At 35.6% G+C, this 20,036-nt stretch overlaps 1 protein-coding gene across 1 annotated transcript; it reads left to right on the forward strand.

Annotated features, from left to right (window-relative positions):
* The first annotated feature begins 6,981 nt into the window (after positions 1-6,981).
* LOC112029499 (aspartic proteinase CDR1) lies at positions 6,982-8,597 on the forward strand. Its single transcript, XM_024062184.2, has one exon. The coding sequence runs from the start codon at positions 7,157-7,159 to the stop codon at positions 8,459-8,461; it is 1,305 nt and encodes a 434-aa protein (XP_023917952.2). The 5' UTR covers positions 6,982-7,156; the 3' UTR covers positions 8,462-8,597.
* Positions 8,598-20,036: the final 11,439 nt, after the last annotated feature.

Consider the following 20,036-nt stretch of genomic DNA (forward strand, 5'->3'; position numbering starts at 1 on the left):
TGCTATTAGCATTGGCTGCTGCTAGAGCTGCCTTGTCCCAATTAGCCTTGGGTGCCTCCGACTTAGTCCAGCCTAGCTCTACCGCATCCCAAACGGTCTCTTCTATAGAGCATAAAAATGCTCTCATTCTGACTTTCCAGAATGCGTAATTGTTCCCATCAAAAAATGGAGGAACATTGAGCGATTGAGACCGGTCTATCTCAAATAGGGTAAAGGATCACACTAAGGTATTTAAACCACAGCAAGTGTACCCGCTCTGATACCAATTGAAAGCTCGAAAACGTGTTGAAAACACAAGAGCTGTTTAGACCCCTTAATTAAAATTACGGCTCGATAGATTTTACACAACTTAATACAAAGTGCGGAATAGTGTAGAAGCGAACGAATGAACAAGAAACTACTCTAATTCATAATTAAAGCAACACAGTAGTAATAATGAAATTAAACAAGAGTAGGGAAGAATGATGCAAACACAGAAAACACCGAGACGTGTTCTCGAAGAGGAAACCGAAGAACTCGGCGAAAAACCTCTCCGCCGCCCTCCAAGCGGAAATCGATCCACTAGACAATCAGTTGGGATACATGAGTAAGCAAAAGACCCTCCAAGCCTAATCTACCCGAGTACCTAAGCCCTCCGAGCTCTTACTCCAACAAGGCTTCTCGGAACCGTGTCTTGTCTTAGTTCTCCAGATCCCGCAACAAGCTCCATGTTGCATCTGCCATTCCAGGCTTCTTCCAATGCTTCCCAGCAGCACCAAAACGTCACTCAACACTCTTAAAGGGTGTGGTAAGTGTTTGGGCTATCAACCTCTCAATGGTGTGGAAATGGAGAGGGAAGGATTGAGGAGATACCACAAGCAATTGTATAGAGAAAGGTGGGGATGGCAATCTCTAATTCCAAATGTGTTTGGCTAGGGTTTTCTCTCTGAAGCATTCCTAACATTTGTGGGTAATGGGGTTATATAGGATAGGTGCAAAATGTGTGAGTCAATCAGTACAGGCTGGCAGAACAGCATGTCTCGCGGGTGTCTCGCGGGAAGGCCTTACCCGCGAGATACTCGCGAGAGACAGCTGTCTCCACCTGTCCTGACTCTTCGCATTCCAGCATGTGCAAGGCACATGCTTCACTTCGCAGGAAGCTAAGTCGCGACATACCCGCGAGATTCCTTCAGCTTCCAAATTGCTTGAGTCTTCACACACTCTCTATCACACACCCCTTACATCAATTCCCACAACAAATACAGGGTATAAACAATTGATAGTAATTACAATCAAATTTGGCACGGAATAAAAGCCAACAAAACACATAGTTGTAAGTCACAACTTTACAGTTCTAAATATTTAGGAATAAATGTTTAGGTTCTAATTTTATGTAAGTTGGAAAACCGAGAACAAAAACATGTCTAGTTTAAGTGTTAGACATTGCTCATGATGATTGAAGTCAAGATTCAAGAACATTCAAACTACAAAAAGAAGAATTCATAATTTGCAGGGCTTGACTGATTGAAAGAAAGACTCAACCGATCAAACATCACGTTTTGTAGAATTTTAATCAGGCCCATAGCCCACAAAAACATTTAGGGTTTGTGTCCAACACTACCTAGTATAAAAGGAAACCCCTAAATATGTTTTAGAAGTTCTTGGAAGTCTTCAAAGTTACTCCTATGAGATTTATGAGGTTTCTGTAGTCTTCTAACTCAACAAGCATCTACCGGAAAGAAGATCCATATAGAAGAACTAGTGAGATAATTTGGCATACAAGGTCAACTACTGCTGATGATTTAAATCTTTGAGTGGGATCTCAGAGCCACAAACATGGGTGTTTTTGTTTAGCAAATTCAGACAGAAGAATCTGTGAATTCGGAGCTGCATGTTGTCACGTGAGTAAGTACTACAGGAGGTAGCTTTAGATTTGGGGAAAAATCTATTGTAGGACTTCCATTTTATCATAGTGAATATGTTGCCTTGAGGATAGTTTAGGTTAAATCATCTTCAGGTTTTTTACCTTGGAGCTGTTGGTTTTATTAGTTTTCCTAAGTTATCATATCATTGTCTTCTTTACTTTTCTACATTTACTGATATGATTGTTTGTGTTTAACTTAGACCTGAATAATAAACCTAAGTAACAACTTGGTTAATTAATTAGGTTAAACAATCTGAGTGTTCAGGGGCCTAAACAAACTAACAAGTGATATCGGAGCAGGTTTGATTTGATTGGATTAACGTCCTGAGTGAGATCCTTGATCCTTGCTGTTATGAATAATTTTAAGGGTCTTTCTACTCATATTTATGAAAATTTGAATAAAGAAGATGCTAATGTTTCTGTTTATATATTAATGCCTGTGAAACTCACCGTAAGAAATTATCTAAATCTTTGAAAATTGATAAGAAATTTCAGGAAGAGTTAAAACTAGCTAATCTTAAAAAAGAGGAATTAATTGTGAAATTGGATGAATCCAATAAAGAGAATTAATTTTTGAGAAATCAATTTTCCTCTCAAGATAAAAAGATGAAAAGTTTGGAGCAAGAGTTAGTTGAGTCTAAATTTGAATTGAAAAAATTGTCTTGTACTAAACCTGCTGTTATTGATTACAGATCTATTTTTGTTTCCATTAAGCCTAAAGATGAAAAAGTTTATATTCCCCCATTCAAGAGGAATTATAAAGAAAATGATTATTTTGCTAAATAAGACAAAGGTAAAAATTCTAATGTAGACGCTAAAGTTTCTAAACCTGTGTCTAAACCTACTACTATAGTACAGAATAAATATGTTTTTGTTCCTACCTGTCACCTTTGTGGTGTTGTTGGTCACATTAGACCAAATTATTCTTTGTTGAGGCAAAAACCAAAACATGTTACTAGATTTGTCTCTAGGAATACTAATGTTCCCAAATTTGTTCCTGTCTGTCACTTTTGTGGTGTTATTGGTAACATTCATCTTAACTATCTTAAATTGAAATTTAAGCATTGTTTTAGTCCAGGATATGTGGTGATATTTCTCCTATCCTAAGTTCTGATAAATTGTTTCATATGCTTTTAAAAAATTAAAGTTTGTTGGCTTGTGAAAGGAAATTGCAGGATTTTTGTCTTTCTCATAAGAAGTTTGTTAGGACATATGTGTTTCACTTGTTAAGAACATATGTCACTATTTTATGTAGTTGGCTAATCCTTTGACAAAACGCACTTTACTTGTATTTGGGTAGATCTAAGTTGTGTTTAATACTTGAAGAAACATGTTGTTCAAGTCTAGTATTAAAGCCATGAAGATTGGACTAAGAAACAAGTGAAGAAAAGGTGTTCAATAAAGCTGGACAGATAGCTCGACACCTGTGGATAGATAGCTCGATAGCTGCTCGACAGCTCCTCGACACCTGGCTATCTGTCGAGTTCTTCAGCTAATTCTTATCGCAATCTCGATAGCTTCTCGATAGCTGGTCGATCAATCGAGAAAGCTTCTGTCCCCTCGACACCTTCTTGATAGCTATATCTGTTGAGATTCATTAAACCTCAACACCTGCTCGACACCTCCTCGATAGCTGCTATCTGTCGAGGTTACGAAAATTCAACTTTTTTATTTTTGGGCCAGGCTTATGTATTTGTGTAGGGTTTCTTTTCTCACAATCCTAGACCTATATAAGGCTTATTTTAGAGGCTGTCACATAAGAGAATACAAGGAGAACATATGCAAAAGGTGACTGATACCTTATTCTCTCTAAAAGAAGCTACTGCGTCTTTGCGTCTTAGGGTTTTGTAACTAAGTGCTTCTTGATCTTCATTGTTGATGAAGTGAAGAACTTTGCAGTTAACATTCTTCTTCCTTAAGTTGGTGAGTGAGTCATATACTGGGATTCGTGCAAAGGAGTTAGTCACGTATTGGGATCTGTGCAACATCAAAGATTGACATTCACATATTGAAGAGTTCAGAGGTTCTGAAGCGATAGAAGGTTTCTGCTGTGAGTTCATCTACGGGGATTGTAGAGTCTAGGGACAAAGGTTTTGTACTAGATCTGAAACTTCTCTTTACTATAGTGAATTGCTTTTCGGAAAGGTTTCCTCCCAGGTTTTTTACTGTGAAACTGGTTGGTTTCATTGGTTTTTCTAGGTCATCATATCTTGTCTTATTTATTTTTTCCGCTGCATGATTTTGACATGATATTGATGTTTGTTTGTTATTAACAAGGTTTATTCATAATTAATCTAATTAACAACTTGGGTTTAAAACTTGTTAATTTTATCAACCGGGGTCTAAATTATTGTGATTATACCAATTAATTAATTAGCCAAGTTATTAATTAATCAATTAATCATGCAATTACGTGGAAGCACAAACAAATCACCAAAAACTAAATATGCAGTGGAAATTAAATAACACGGTGATTTGTTTACGAATGGGGAAAAACCTCACGACAAAAACCCCACCGGGTAATCTTCAGGTCACCACTCTCGAAACTCTACTATTATCAAATCAAGCAGTTACAAGCAAAGGAATCCCAAGTACCTTACCAACCTACAGTTGAACCCTTACCCCAATACCCAATTTGACTTGATCTGTTGTGACAATTTTCACCTTTGATGCACGGCTCCCAAGTACGTGACTAACCAATGCGCGGATCCTAGTACGCAACTTCAAAACACCAACTTAAGGAAGAGAGGTCGGCTACAAAGTTCTTTAGTTCATCCTACATGATGAAGATCAAGAAGATGCTTGGTCATAAAACCCTTTGGTGCAAATACACAGCAACTTCTTCAGAGAAGATGAACTAGGTCAAGAACTTCGTCTTTTGATCACAATTTGCTTGAATAGAGATTGCTCAATGCTTTTGCAACTTGTGTCACACTTGACGGCTCTTAAAACAATCCTTTTATATGTTTAGGGTTTGGAGAAAAGAAGGCTCAAAAGCATATTTATGGATCCCAAGAAAATCATATCAGAAAATCTGAAATTATAAATCTCGACAGATAGTAGGTGTCGAGGTAGCTATCAAGCAAGTGTTGAGTTTTAATGAATTTGCACTTTAGCTTGCTTTTTCTTGGACAGACTTGATGACTTCAATACTTGACCTTGAAACCATGTTTTTTGAAGTATTAAAAACATCTAAAACTATCCAATTACAAGTAGAGTGCGTTTAGTCAAAGGATTTAGCCAATTTACATAAATAAGTGACATATGTTCTTAACAAGTGAAAACACATATGTCCTAATAGAAGTTCATAAAAAAGGACTTACAAGCTCCTCGCTTGACTACCTATTGCTATCCACCAGTAGAATTTACTGACATGACCATGTACAAGCTTCGAATCCACAGACTCCTTCTTTCTTTGATTCTCCAATAAGCTACGAGCACCCCCGCTTGTTTTTCTTTAAGCTCCAATAGAAGCAACCTTGTTGATCATCAAGATGTAGATAATATCTCTACCTTGAAAACCCTAAGTTTATGTGAAGGAAAGCTCTTCAAAGATCTCATAAGAGATTCACACAAACCACAAATATGAGCAACAAAAACTTAGAGAGGTTTGGGTACAAAACCCTAAAAATAAAAGAAGGCATAAGAGGCACTCTAATATTCTCTCTTAAAAGTATCAAATATGTTCTAGGGTTTCCCTTATATATAGGAGAGTTTTACTTGAATCTTAAGATATTTAAATAGAGTTTGGGCTGAGTTGGAATTCTGCAGAAAAACGTTCTGGCCGACTTTCGATCGATCGAGTCTAATTTTCGATCGATCGAGTCAGACCGAAAGTAACTAATACTTCTGCAGCCACTCGATTCCAACTTTACATAAAAGGCACAACTTTGAGCAAGCATAAACAAGACTAACCATATTGTTTTGATCATGATTTGCCAACATTATACGTTAGATTTCTAAATACATAAATTCCTAAATCTTTAGAATCTAACAGGATTCAGATGCATTGTACTGTTTTCTTTATCCATCTTGCATTTTTATAATCATATCACTCATTATTTTTCACACACAACACACAAACACTTTAAAAATTTATTGATTGATTTTTGAGTTCTATACATTTTAGTATATGGTTTTTTTTTTTTAATCTATGAACTACTAAAAATTGGGAATATTTTTTTTTAAAGATATTGTTGATAATAAATGTGCAAATATTTTCTCTACTCTTAAGGTTGATTTGTGTTCAAAACACCTTGACACATAATAAAAGTGCATGTTGAATTTTTATATCATTGAGATCTATACTGTATAGTATTAACTGATTGTGCTTGGAAGTGTTTGCATACATTTATTCATGGGTCACATAGTGTCGAGTTTACATCTATTGAAAGAGAGAATATTTGTATTCTTGTGTATCCACAACTTATTTTTTTAGTTTGGTTTGTGTTGCTTTATTTTTCTCCATCTCCTAAATTTGTACCAAAACTATTTTTAAAACCTATGCTCTTCATAAGGGGAGTTGCCTCTATTTTCTAAACAGCTTATTTTTTATGGTTCCTTGATGAATGAAAATTAAAAAAAAAAGTTTCTTATTACAATGAATGACAATGTTAACATTTAAAAAGAAAAGAAAAAAAAAAACAGAGAGAGAAGTCACAGATCATGTCTGCGATGAGGCTAGTAAATTGATAATGTAGTCAATTTGTGTTGACCAATCTCCTAAATTTGAGAGAGCAAATAGATATTTTTAGTTCATTTTTTCTTAAATCTCGTGATGTACTTGACTTACCTAAATACAGGAAAAAATTTTATGTTAAAACATAGGAATCAATTTGTATATAAATAAATTACAAAATTAATCTATTTCCACCTTATTTATTTATCACTAATTCCAAATTTAAGCATTTTTAATCCAAATAACAATTTATCCGGCACATACCTGAGGTCATAAAGAATTTTATATGATGTTGACCTATTGAACGATCTCAAAGTTTCTCTTGGTAGAAAATAGTCAATTTACTGTCAATGTGTTTCAATTCCCTATAAATTTCGTATGATCGTCAAATTTGTTTTCATCTTCCTGTTAACCATTCTCAACTTATCAGATCTTTGGAAAAACTTGAATTTTGTTTCTAGTATTGCCTTCAACATTTCTTCATTTCGTTTCTCACATTAAATATTTCTCTATTCTTCCCCGTATACACCAAAATCCTTCACCTTTTCATCATCACAAACAGGCAACAATAAGTCATGGCATGTCCTTACTCACTTCCTTACTTGGTTGCATTGGCAACAACATTCTCCATTGTCATTCTTTGTAGCTTATCTCTCATCAAGGCTTCCAACGACGGCTTTAGCGTGGAGCTAATGCACCGCGATTCTCCAAAATCTCCCTTCTATGACCCTACTGAAACTCCCCAACAACGGTTAGCCAATGCTTTGCGTCGTTCCATTAACCGTGTCAATCATTTTAGGCCAACTTCTTCATTCGCTACCAATGCACTTGATTCAGAAATAATCCCAACTAGTGGTGAATACCTCATGAAATACGCTGTCGGTACACCACCAGTCCAAGTGTTAGGAATTGCTGACACGGGCAGTGATTTGACTTGGCTACAATGCAAGCCTTGCACTCACTGCTACAACCAAACAGATCCAATTTTTAATCCTGCAAAGTCAAGCACATATAAAGTAGTTCCATGCACTGCACCCCAATGTAAGACTATATCAGGACGTTGCGTACGCAATAATGTATGCGAATATATCATGAATTATGGCGATGGATCTTCCTCAGGCGGAGACCTTGCTCTCGACACTGTCACACTGGGATCAACCGCAAAATTCCCTCAAACTATCATAGGATGTGGACATGATAACACTGGACTTTTTAATAAAAAAGGTTCTGGGATTGTTGGCCTTGGAGGCAGCGCGACTTCTCTTGTTTCCCAATTGAGTACTTCTATTGCTGGCAAATTCTCCTACTGCTTGGTTCCATTTGACAAACCCGATGCAACAAGCAAATTGAATTTTGGCACAAATGCCGTGGTATCAGGTCCTGGAGCCGTGACTACACCCCTAGGTACCGGTGAAACTGACGTCTATTACACCCTAGCACTCAAAGCAATTAGTGTTGGCCCAACAAGAATCAGCACGGCTTCTGGCAAAGCACCAGGGGGCAATATTATCATTGATTCAGGCACGACATTGACATTTTTGCCATCAGACATGTACACCGGTTTTGAAGCAGCATTAAAAGCCCAACTTAAATTACGAGTCGTTCCAGACCCGCAAAAAACCTTCAATCTTTGCTTCGACTCCCCCGAATCTACTTTTAAAGTTCCAACTATCATAGCTCATTTTGCCGGTGGTGCAGATGTGACGCTGAGTGCGACCTACACCTTCCTTGGAGATGAAACAATTTCGTGCATGGCTTTCGCCCCTGCAGGTGACTCAGTCGCCATTTTCGGTAACTTGGCCCAAGCTGATCAGTTGGTAGGCTATGATATTGTCAAGAGAACTGTGTCGTTCAAGCCAACGGACTGCACCAAGGCTTAACAATGCCTCTCTACCTATCTTATGTTTTTCTTTTTCTTTTTTTCACTCTTAGAAATTCATTCGTTAGTTTTTTGAGAATAAAATAAAAAGAAATTGCTGGATCGTAGTTCTAATAAATTATGAATTGAATTTTCCTCAAAAAAAAAAAAGAAAAAGAAAAAAGAATTGGCCATAAATCATACGATATGCATTGAAAAATTCATAAATGTATTTATATATTTTTGCACTGATACTCTAGATCATTTTAACGAGAATTTCATGATTTTTAACATGGGCATAAATTTATCGTGATATGATGTTTGGACTTTCAGTCAAACCTTGACTAAACACCAATTAGAGTTGGCATAACTTGGTCAAAAATAGTAATTTGGGGATTTAAAACTCTTTCACGGTTAAAATGATTTGTTCAATATATGTACAGGACAAAAAGAAAAAAAATTATTTCATATAATTACTTTTTCTTTTTCATATTAATAAAGCAATTTTTGGCCTTTTAGGGCTTAAATTGGTAATTTGGCATAGAAATCAAAGCTGTACAAGATATGGTATCAACATTAGAAACAACAATAATAGGCCTCTTCCTTTTGATGTTCTTTTTACATTGCCAAGAAGTAAGGCATTTGTGAAATTATTTTCCAAAATTAAAAAATGTTAAACTTTTTTCTTCTGAACAATGTCAATGATATTTTAAGGTCTAAATTTTATTTATTTATAGTAAAAAATAAAAAGTTGGATCATAGGTTAGTCGATCGGGTCAGGTTAACCCATTTTTATTCTAGGTCAAAAATTTTGGGTTTAGTTCAAGTCCAATTTTGCTATCTCTAATTTGAATTTTGGTTGGTATAAGAAATTTGTCTGGATGAATGAGAAAATTTGTTCCCAAATAATAACAATAATAACTTACAAGATTTATTGGTGGGATTATAACCTATATGAAATGTTTAACTTATTGTTTGGATAAATTTTCAAGATCTTATTACTTCAAATATATCCTCGTTTTTTGCAACTTCGCTCTCTTGGAATCTCATCTGTTAAAAAACACCTCAGATTCTATATGAGGAAAAGCTATTAAAAGATTTCAATGTTTTTCTTGTTAGAAAATGTATTCTCAGTTTTCATGGTAAAGAAAAGAGTGAATATGATTTCAATGTGTTTCAATTCCCTATATATTTTATTTAATCATCGATCATATTTTTAATCATAAATTATACCCTATTTTACATTTTTCTCCCTAAACTATCAAAATACATAATTAAACCTCCAAAGTTACAACTCTGTAACACCTAACCCATTACTGTTTGTTTTGGTGTTAAGTTTAATGGAATGTAGCATTAAAGGAATAATTTACTCTCTACGGGCTATTTTTGGGAGAGGGATAAATTAGTTTTTTAATGTTAAATTCTATTAGAGTTAATCTCAAAATAGATGACAAGGGATTAAGTGTTATAGAGTTTTAACTTTGGGTAAGAGGAGGGGGGGGGGGGAATAACCGTGCTTTTCAATAGTTCAAGGAGCAAAGTGTAAAAAGAAATATAATTTAGAGTGGAAAAATATAATTTTCACATAATATAATGCTACTTTTTTTTAGCTTAAGCCTTGTTTTACTGCCAACCAAAAGATGACATTATATTTGAAATATATTTAGAGATTAAATTCTGAAAGGATATGGTATAAAACTCATGTTTTACCCCTCCAATTCCTACATGTCACATCATTTTATTAGATATTTAAGAATAAGCACAACTAAACCCAATCAATTCTAATCACATAAATAAATCCAACTAAATTAGGAGTTTATTGAGATGTTATTGGGCATGATAGAATGTATTGAATTTTAAATAAAATCTAATGTAGCAATCACTTATGGGATGGTGTAAAACATAGGTTTTACACTCCATCGTTACCAAATTCGGACTCATTTATTTATGCATTTATCTAAATATTGATACTTTTAATATTGCCACCTATATATTATATATACTACTATTTAAGAGGCTTTCTCTATATAGACTGATTTTTTTTTTTTTCAAAATACCCCTATACCCCTATGTTCAAGTGGAGACAAAACTAAAGGATAGTTCAGTAAAAATACATGTCTAACTTGCACAAAAATATTGCCTACAAAATAGGAACACTCTCCCACTAACCTACTTCTTCAAAACAGCTATACATTTATATATATATATATATATATAAATAGATTATGAATTATCATATCAATTAAATAGGTTTAACTATAAAAAAATTAAAAAAAATCCCCATTTGTCCATTTTTTTTTAAATTCTTAAAAACAAAATTCCCATCTAATCAAAGTCACTATTAAAATAATATTAATTAATAGTTTAAATTTGGGTGGTACCGTACCCAATAAAAAATATAAGAGGTACAATATAATGACCCAATAATAAAATATTAATATAAACACCAATAAGATGAGTCCACACGTGCCTTAAACCAAACTTATACCATATAAACACCATTAATATTTTACTAGCCTCTGAGCACGCTCTTACGTGCGTGCTCAGAGATTCTTCTATTTTTTGAGTAAAAGTTAATTTAGAGCAATTATTATAATTTGGGATTACTACATTTTCCAATCACAAAAAAAAAAAAAAAAATCTAGGGGTGTTAGTATTATGTGTGGTGAAATAATTTTTTCATCACACTCCTAGGTTTTTTTTTTTTTTTTTTTTTTTTGGTGATTAGAAAATTTAGTAATCTTAAATTATAATAAATACTCTAAATTAACCCTTACGCAAAAAAAATAGAAGAGCTTATGAGCACAAGTGTGAGCGCGTGCTCAAATGCTAGTTTAAATAATTGGCCTAACAATTCCCTAAGAGCACTAGCATTGGGGGTGTATAAACCCCCCAATTGCTATGCAAACCCAAAATGTTTTCCATCCTAGCTATAGCAAGGTTGCAACCTTAAAGCACTAGCATCCGGGGATGCAAAAAAAAAACCTATTTTGCATCATCAAACACCATTTTATCTATTTTACCAACCCATTTCACAACTCACCTAACATCTCAATTCTTGTTTTTACATACAACCTAATAAAATAATATAACGTATCTAATAAAATAATAAAACTCTCTTTCTTTACAACCTATGAACAATAAAGTTGCATATATGCAACCTTACTGTAGCAAGGTCGCAAATTTTTTCAAGTATAAAACTCCAAATGAAGTGGGTTTTGGATGTCTTAGGTACTAAAATAACAAATGTGGGGTGTTTACACCCCCAATGCTAGTGCTCTTACTATTCATGTGGTTGTAAAAACTGGGATATTGGAGTGTATTGTTGGATGAGTTGGTAAAATAGAAATAATTGATTCTTGTAATTATGTAAAAATGCATGCAAATCACCCGTTCTCAAAAATGTTTTCGTATTAACCATTGTCAAATTATTATCAGATCTTGCCTTTACTAAGAAAATCAACGAAAATCAAGGCAATAATGGAAAGAAATTCAATTTTTCTTAAAACATAAATAGCGTATCTTCATTTTTGTTTCTCTCATTAAATATTTTCTCCCCCCATGTAGAGTGTTATTATGTCTCTACCAATGCAGCTTAAGTAGATATAAACTTAAATTGAGGTGAATACCTCTTGAAATACTCTGCTGGTACACCACCAGTCCAAATCCTAGGCATTGTTGATACTGGTAGTGATTTGATTTGGCTTTAGTGTAATCCTTGCAATGATTGCTACAAGCAAAGAGCTCCACTTTTTGATCCTAAAAGGTCAAGCACATACAAAAAAGTTCCATGCTCTTCATCCCAATGTCAGTCTCTAAAAGGAACCTCATGCTCAGGCAGCGATGATTAAAGTTGCTCATACTTCATGTCTTATGGCGATCGATCTTTCTCAAATGGAAACCTTGCTATTGACACTCTCACTCTAGGATCAACAACAAGCCACCCTATGCCTCTCCCTAAAACTATAATAGGGTGTGGACATAATAACGATGGAACCTTCAACGCAAACGATTCTGGGATTGTTGGCCTTGGAGGTGGTGTGGTTTCTCTTGTTTCCCAATTGGATTCTTCTATTGATGGCTAAAAGATCAAATAGCATTGAAAACACTATGAACGATTTGACCCCCAATTACAAAATATCAATTCAAGCTTATTATCAAACAATTAACGTGCGGAACATAAACATAAGCCAAACACAGAATTGATAAACAATCTGAGCCAAACATAATCATATCCACAACATAAAATAAATTGTAAAGATAAAGGAAGAGAGATGCAAACATAAGGATAACACTCGATGTGTTATCGAAGAGGAAACTGAAGGCCTTGGTGTAACATCTCTCCGCCACCCTCCAAGCGGTCAATAATTCACTAGAAAATATAGTTGGGATACATAAACAGCAATAGACTCTCCAAGCCTAATCTACCCAGGTACTTAAGCCCTCCAAGCTTTTTGCTCTAACGAGGTTGCGCCGAACGTTTTCCTTTTCTACCTTACCGGATTCCGCTACAAACCATAGCATCAACCAATAGTCATTGGTCCCTTCCAAACTGCTTTCCTTAGCACCAAATAAATCTTCTCACAGATGTGGGTGTGGTGAGAAAATGATTTGGTCAAGAACCTCTCAAGGATGTATCAATGGAGAGGAAGAGAGTAGAGGAATTTGAGGAGTCTCTTAGTGAAGATTAGGGATGAGACAATCTTGTTTTTCTCTAGGGTTTCTCTCACAAAATTCTCTCTGGAAAACTCTCTTCATTTCATGGGAATAAGGTGTATTTATACTAGGGTGAGAATGGAATGTGAAACGTCAGTTTTTGCCAAACAAGGTAAGTTGGCAACTTGGCCTTGCGACTTGGTTGAGTCGCGAGTTCAAGCCACGAGATAACGGCCTGGCCAGCTTGGGGCTTTTATCCTGTAGTGCGATAGCTGGCGTGACCCTTTACCTCCCTGTATGCTTCTCACGTGTACTGCAGTTTGGCGGCTTGCCAGTTGCAAGTCAGCTGCGAGTCTTAGCCGTGAGTCCTTGCTTCTTTGCACAAACTTGGGCATTTCTTCACACTCTCTCACACACTACCCTTACATGAATCCCACCTAAATATAGGGTTACTAAGTGCTAAATTACAAGCAAATTGGCACGGAATATAGCCAACAAGATGGTTGATAAAATTCAACCTTACAATCTCCCCCTTTGGCTATTCTATGACAAAATCCTATAACAAACTCCAGACTTAATGCGTGAGTTGGGAACAGTTGGAAAACTCACTCACACCTAACTCTAGAATCTGTGAAGCTTTTGAACCATAAGAATAAGAACTCCTAAAACACAACAACACAATAATTTCATTGTATGCAGAAAATTTGTAATGCATATGGAGTAAGCACAATGCAATCAAGTACAATGGAACAAAGCAATAGACCATGGCAAGACCAAAACAAGCAATCACTATAAACAAGTGATCACAATGTTCATTCACACTTGAAATGAACATCAGGACATTCAAGCTGATAAGCACACTACAAATCACTTGAATGACCAACACTCAATCAGTGCACAATACATGAAGTATATGCGTCTATGAATAAAGTCCTACATGGGCACAAGGGTGACAGTACTTAGAATGAAATACATAACATTTAGTTATAAGTACTGATTTAGCAAAGCACACAAACTGCATAAAGCAAGATACAAACCATAAAGCCTACAAAGTGCATAGAAGCAAACCCTAAAAGCTTACAAAAGCAATATGGATATAAAACATAAACAGAAACCTTAAAAAAAAACATACAAAAGTACTAGGTACAAACACATAGTAAAAACAAACTGAATAATATAATATAGATACAGAAATATGCTAAATTTAGACAAAAGCGATAAACAAAGGCCTGTTTGCTGAAATCTCCCCCTTTCGTTGAACTCCCCCTGCCAACATCACCTTCTCCTTTTTGTCATGGAATAGCTAGTCCTCATCATCTTCTATCTTTCTTTGAATTTGATCTAATTGAGCTTGGATAGAGGTGAATTTCATATCCCAACGAATGTTGAGATGGTGCAAGATGGATGTAAGTTCGGATATCTTCGTACTCAGCTCATGGACAGATGCTACAATAGAGTCTAGCTTTTCATCGATGGGGAACGAGCTAAAGCGTTGAATGTGCACATGTTGATTGGACTTGGTTTTATGCAGGGAAATTCATTTTCTAAAGGATGGAGCCCTTTAAGCTTCAAAATCCTTGAAATGAGACAGCAAAAATGAATGCATATCCTTGACTCAGTTCATAGAACAGTTTTGCAAAGGACATGAAAGATATGAGCACAAATGTCAATCTCTACATCAGAGATCAGATCATGAAGGAACAGTGTACGCCCGAGGTTCATATACCCTATGCTAGATAGGGGGTACAGGTTATGAAACATGATGATTGTAAGCACTCTCAATTTTGGAGGAAGAGATGAAACACTAACTGAGTTCCTATTTGAGGAAAATTCCAAATCTTTTCCAAGAATTTCCCGAAGTAAGTCCTCATCTGGATATAGATCATCATAAACTGGTGAGTTTCCAGTATTGGCCGGTTGATGTGAAGAATCTCTTCCAGGTATGTGGGAGAGACCGAGAAACATTTTCCTCTAACCCAGCACTTAAGTTCATCTCCTTCATCAATTGCATTGGCATAAAATTCTTTTACCAAATTCTCATATGCATCATCAAGATCGGAGAGAAGATAATTCCAATCTTTGTGAGAAAACCATTGAGGAATGTCGGTGTCAAAAAGGGAAGGTTGATCAACGACCCTCTCGAGTAGCGGTGTAGCACTTTTGAAAAAAATTTCATGATTCTAAAAGGCAACATAAGATCTGAATTTGTTGGGGTCGAACACTCCAGATGATGAGTGGGTCTTTTTTGCTTTAGGTGAGAGTTCATCAACATCAATGACATGTTCTTTCCCTTTGCTGTTTCCCCCTTTCACAGCTGATCTCTTGAATGGAGACATTTTGACACTGCAACATGGTTTATCACAAACAAGAGAAACCAAACAAGACACTAAATAGTATTAGCAATGTGTTAGTTTCACACCATGGATGATGAAGAAAACCCTAAACACTTAAGATTTAGGTTCAAACCATGACAATGAGTTTGTGAATATAATCAAAATCACAATAGGTACACAAGATAGAGAAGATCAGTATAAAACCATCACAAACACAATAAAAACAGAAAATCAGAAATCCATGTTCGAGCATGATAAATCACAAACCATAATAGCAACACATAAATCAAGACAATAATGAACAAATCAGTAGGTATGAAGAGAAAGAAAGAAAACCCATACCTTTTTGTTGAAGATTTGAGAAGAAGTGATGCAGAAATAGAGGATTTTCAAAGAAACACTCGGAGTGTTTGTAAGAGTGAAATGGGGAAGACAATGAACAGTCACAAAAGGACAAAGGAAAAAACTGAACAAATTTTTAAATCGACTTTAAAACACAAAACACGCGTTTTTCGCGACTGGATCAAGTCGCCAATCAATTGCTAGGTAAGCCATGAAACACTTAAAAAATAAGAAACTTGGAAAAAGAAATTTCTAAGTGTTTTTCGCGACTGGAAGGTCTACCCACGAGACAGTCGCCAGGGGAGCCGCGAAAATCCCTGTGTACCCCTCGTGACTAGACCTTCCACCCGCGAATAAGTCGCTACACTAAGCCGCGAAAATCACAAAAACTCAAATTTTGAAAAATATTTTAAGTATTTTTCGTGACTGAAATCTTAACTCACCAGTGAGCCGCAAAAAACTTGGAGTGAGCTCACGACTGGGGCATGCAACTGGACCAACTCGCGACTGAGTCGCCAAAACAGGGCAACACTATTTTTGAAATTTTTAACATTTTTTGTAAAAACAAAGTACTTTCCAAAAACAAGCAAAAACACTCAAAAATATTTTTGTGTTTGATCAACAAAGATTAAGCTTGTGAAAACACATTTAAACAAGTATAATCACACAAATGAATATGACATTCATTGAATATAGACTTGTATGTTGTGTGTGAATATTAAAGATGAGATAGTCCTTAGTCTAATGTGAAGCTTCAATGATTAATTCAATCAAGACATACAGAACTAGCACTAGATAATGTGACCCATCTCAATTATAGAAGTATGCATATATGACCTCCCACATGAACTTGAGTACAATACTTTGAAACTTTTCATTTGGCTCCATATACATCATAACATTTGATCATTTTGAATCAATATATCTCATTGAGAGATAGATGCTTGAAATTTTTAATATTTCAAATTGATGAGTTAGCCTTTGGCTTTTTGGGCATCAAACAATTTATTTTAGTCGCTTTCCCTTTTCCCTAGTCAAATACTAGTATGTGCGACAGGTTTTTGCAGCTCAATATCTCTTTTCATTTAGAGATTTACATTTGGTGAGCTCTTTAATTAAAAGCAATAAAAATAAAAGTGGGAAGATATATAGACACAAATCTATGCAATTCTCAAGATCAACAAAACCATTCACTAATTATTCATGACAAAGTTGAAGATCTATTTACAACAATCACAAAAATTTCAAGATTTTTCCCACAAAGATATGAGTGCATATGAGACAAGCTAAGCTCATAGATGCACACAGCCATTAGTACAAAGGTACAAGGCAAAACATACTTTGAGACAACACTCAACAAGGTTGATCAAACTTTTTGGATTTTGTACTTTTTATGTGTTTTTGGATTTTTGACACAAAAGTGATAAAAGATTGATCAAAAATAGTGTAAAAACATTCTAAAACAAAATGCTATGCAATAAACTAATAAAATAGTGTGTACCCTACAACCAGGATGAATAGAATTAAAAGGTAAAGCACACAACACACATGAGATTCAAGGGATTGTACCAACACCAATGGTTTTATGGAGAGATTCAAACGGTGGACCATCAAGAGGTTTGGTGAAGATGTCTGCATTTTGATTGTCTGTGTGTATGAACTCAAGACATACAACTTTTTCTTCCACCAAGTCCCTAATGAAGTGATAGCGTATCTCTATGTGTTTCGACTTCGAATGCTAAGCAGGATTCTTAGAGAGATTTATGGCACTGGTGTTATCACAGAAGACACATATTGTATATTGAGGAATCCTGTAATCATGAAGAAGCTTCTTCATCCAAAGGAGTTGTGTGCAGCAACTTCCAGCAGCTATGTATTCAGCTTCAGCTGTAGAGAGAGACACATAATTTTATTTCTTGCTCATCCAAGAGACTAGATTGTTACCAAGGTAGAAGTAACCTCTTGAGGTACTCTTTCTATCATCCACACTGGAGAGCTTCTTCTACCCTTTTTGGCTTAAATTGGGTAAGGTAGCAGTGATATGTCACATGATTGGCCAGGAGTATGTTCCCTTTTCTAAGACGAAGACCTTCATCTAAAGATCCAATGATGTTGCTATCAGGATGGTTCTTAATCACCCTTGATGATGGCTGCTTTAATGTAGAAACTTCATCATTTCGGGAGATGGGAGGATGAACTTCTGGAGGAGTAAGAGGACTCGATGTTCTAGACATTGATCTCATTTCCACTCTTGTGTTCAAAGGAATTGATTCCTTTTCTGGTGTAGTTCCTCCAACTTCTATATCAAGAGCTTCGGCCTTAACAATGGGTTCTTTGGTGTGCTGTTCTTCCCCATCATCAACAATTTCTACCTTGGTTATGGCATCATCAATTTTCACATTGATGGACTCCATTACTGTCTTAGTTCTCTTGTTGAAGACCCTATATGCTTGGCTAGTAATAGAATACCCAAGAAAGATACCTTCATCACTTTTAGCATCAAATTTCCCAAGATTTTCCCGATCATTTATAATGTAGCACTTGCTTCCAAACACCCAGAAGTACTTTACTTTCGGCTTCTTTCCATTCCAAATCTCATAAGCGGTCTTCTTTGTTCCCACTCAGAAGAATATTCTATTACTAATGTGACATGAAGTGTTCAAAGCTTCTCCCCAAAACTTTTGAGGAATTTGCTTGTTGAGTAGCATGACTCTAGCCATTTCTTGGATCACTCGATTCTTCCTTTCAACCACTCCATTTTGCTAAGGAGTTTTGGGAGCCGAAAATTCCCTTTTGATTCCGTTCTTTTCACAAAACAACTAAAATCTTGCATTCTCGAACTCCTTGCCATGATCACTCTTTATCTTGACAATGGGAACCCCTTTTTCGTTTTGTAACCTCTTACAGAGAATTTCTAATTTTTCACATGATTCTGATTTTTCTCTAAGAAATTCAACCAAAGTGTACATTGAGAAATCATCAACAATGACCATAATGTACCTCTTTCCTTCAAGACTTTTCGTTCTTGTAGGCCCCATTAGATCAACATGGAGAAGCTCTAAACACCGTGAGGTAGCAATCACATTCACCTTGAGATCACTTGCCTTCGTTTGTTTTCCCATTTGGCATGCTCCACAAATAGTCTTCTCCACCTTTCCAAACTTTGGAAGTCTCTCAACTGCTTCAAGCTTAGAGACTTTAGCTACTTGTTTGAAATTTGCATGCCCAAATCTGTGATGCCAAAGTTCCAACATGTCAATACGAGCACTTCTACAAGAAATAGGTGTTGTAGGGACTACTCCATAGCAATTATCAGTAGTCCTATTTCCCTCCAGGACTTGAATCCCTTTTTCATTAATGACTAAGCATCCATTCTTGGAGAACTGAACAAGAAAATCCTCATCACTTATTTGCGTGATACTTAAGAGGTTAGCTTTCAACCCTTTGATGTATAACACATCTTTCAATAATGGTAATCCTAGAATTTCTACAGTCCCTTTGCCGAGAACTTGAGCATGACTCCCATCACCAAACTTGAAAATTTCTCTTTGAGAGTCTTAAAGAGTGATTTATCTCCTGTCATGTGACGAGAACAACCGCTATCAAGATACCATAAACATGAGTTAAAGACCTTCAATGAGGTGTGCACAAATAGACATGCATGAGACAAGCATTCTTGACCATCAAACAAAAATTCATCTTTATTTTCCATGCTTCTGACAGATTGAATTTTCTTTTTCAGATTATCAACCTTTTCACACAATGTTCTATTTCTTCTTTTGTACTTCTCAATCAAAGAGTTAGACTCACATAAACTATTGTGTAGGGTGTGGTTCTTATTTTCAAAGTATTTCAGCATGTGAACAAATATCCTAGCATGTTTCTTGGATTTTATTAACTCTAAGAGTTCACATTTAGAACACCCTTCAAACATACTCATAGAGTCATTATCACAAACATCTAAACTATAGTTCAGCATGACCTTTTTCACAGTTGCATCCATAACCAAGGGGTCAAGGATTGCACTTAGGTAATCAAACCACAAAGAGTGCACTTGCTTTGATACCAATTGAAAGTTCAAATAGCGTTGAAAACACTATGAATGATTTGAACCTCAATTACAAAATCTCAATTCAAGCTTATTATCAAACAATTAACGTGTGGAACATGAACATAAGCTAAACACAAAATTGATAAACAATCTAAGCTAAATATAATCACATCCACAACATAAAATAAATGGCAAAGATAAAGGAAGAGAGATGC

Source organism: Quercus suber, unplaced genomic scaffold (assembly GCF_002906115.3).
Source record: "Quercus suber isolate HL8 unplaced genomic scaffold, Cork oak 2.0 scaffold_331, whole genome shotgun sequence".
NCBI classification, from domain to species: Eukaryota; Viridiplantae; Streptophyta; class Magnoliopsida; order Fagales; family Fagaceae; genus Quercus; species Quercus suber.

Coding starts and splice junctions, on each gene's coding strand:
- LOC112029499 (XM_024062184.2), top strand. CDS start 7,157: ATGGCATGTCCTTACTCACTTCCTTACTTGGTTGCATTGGCAACAACA.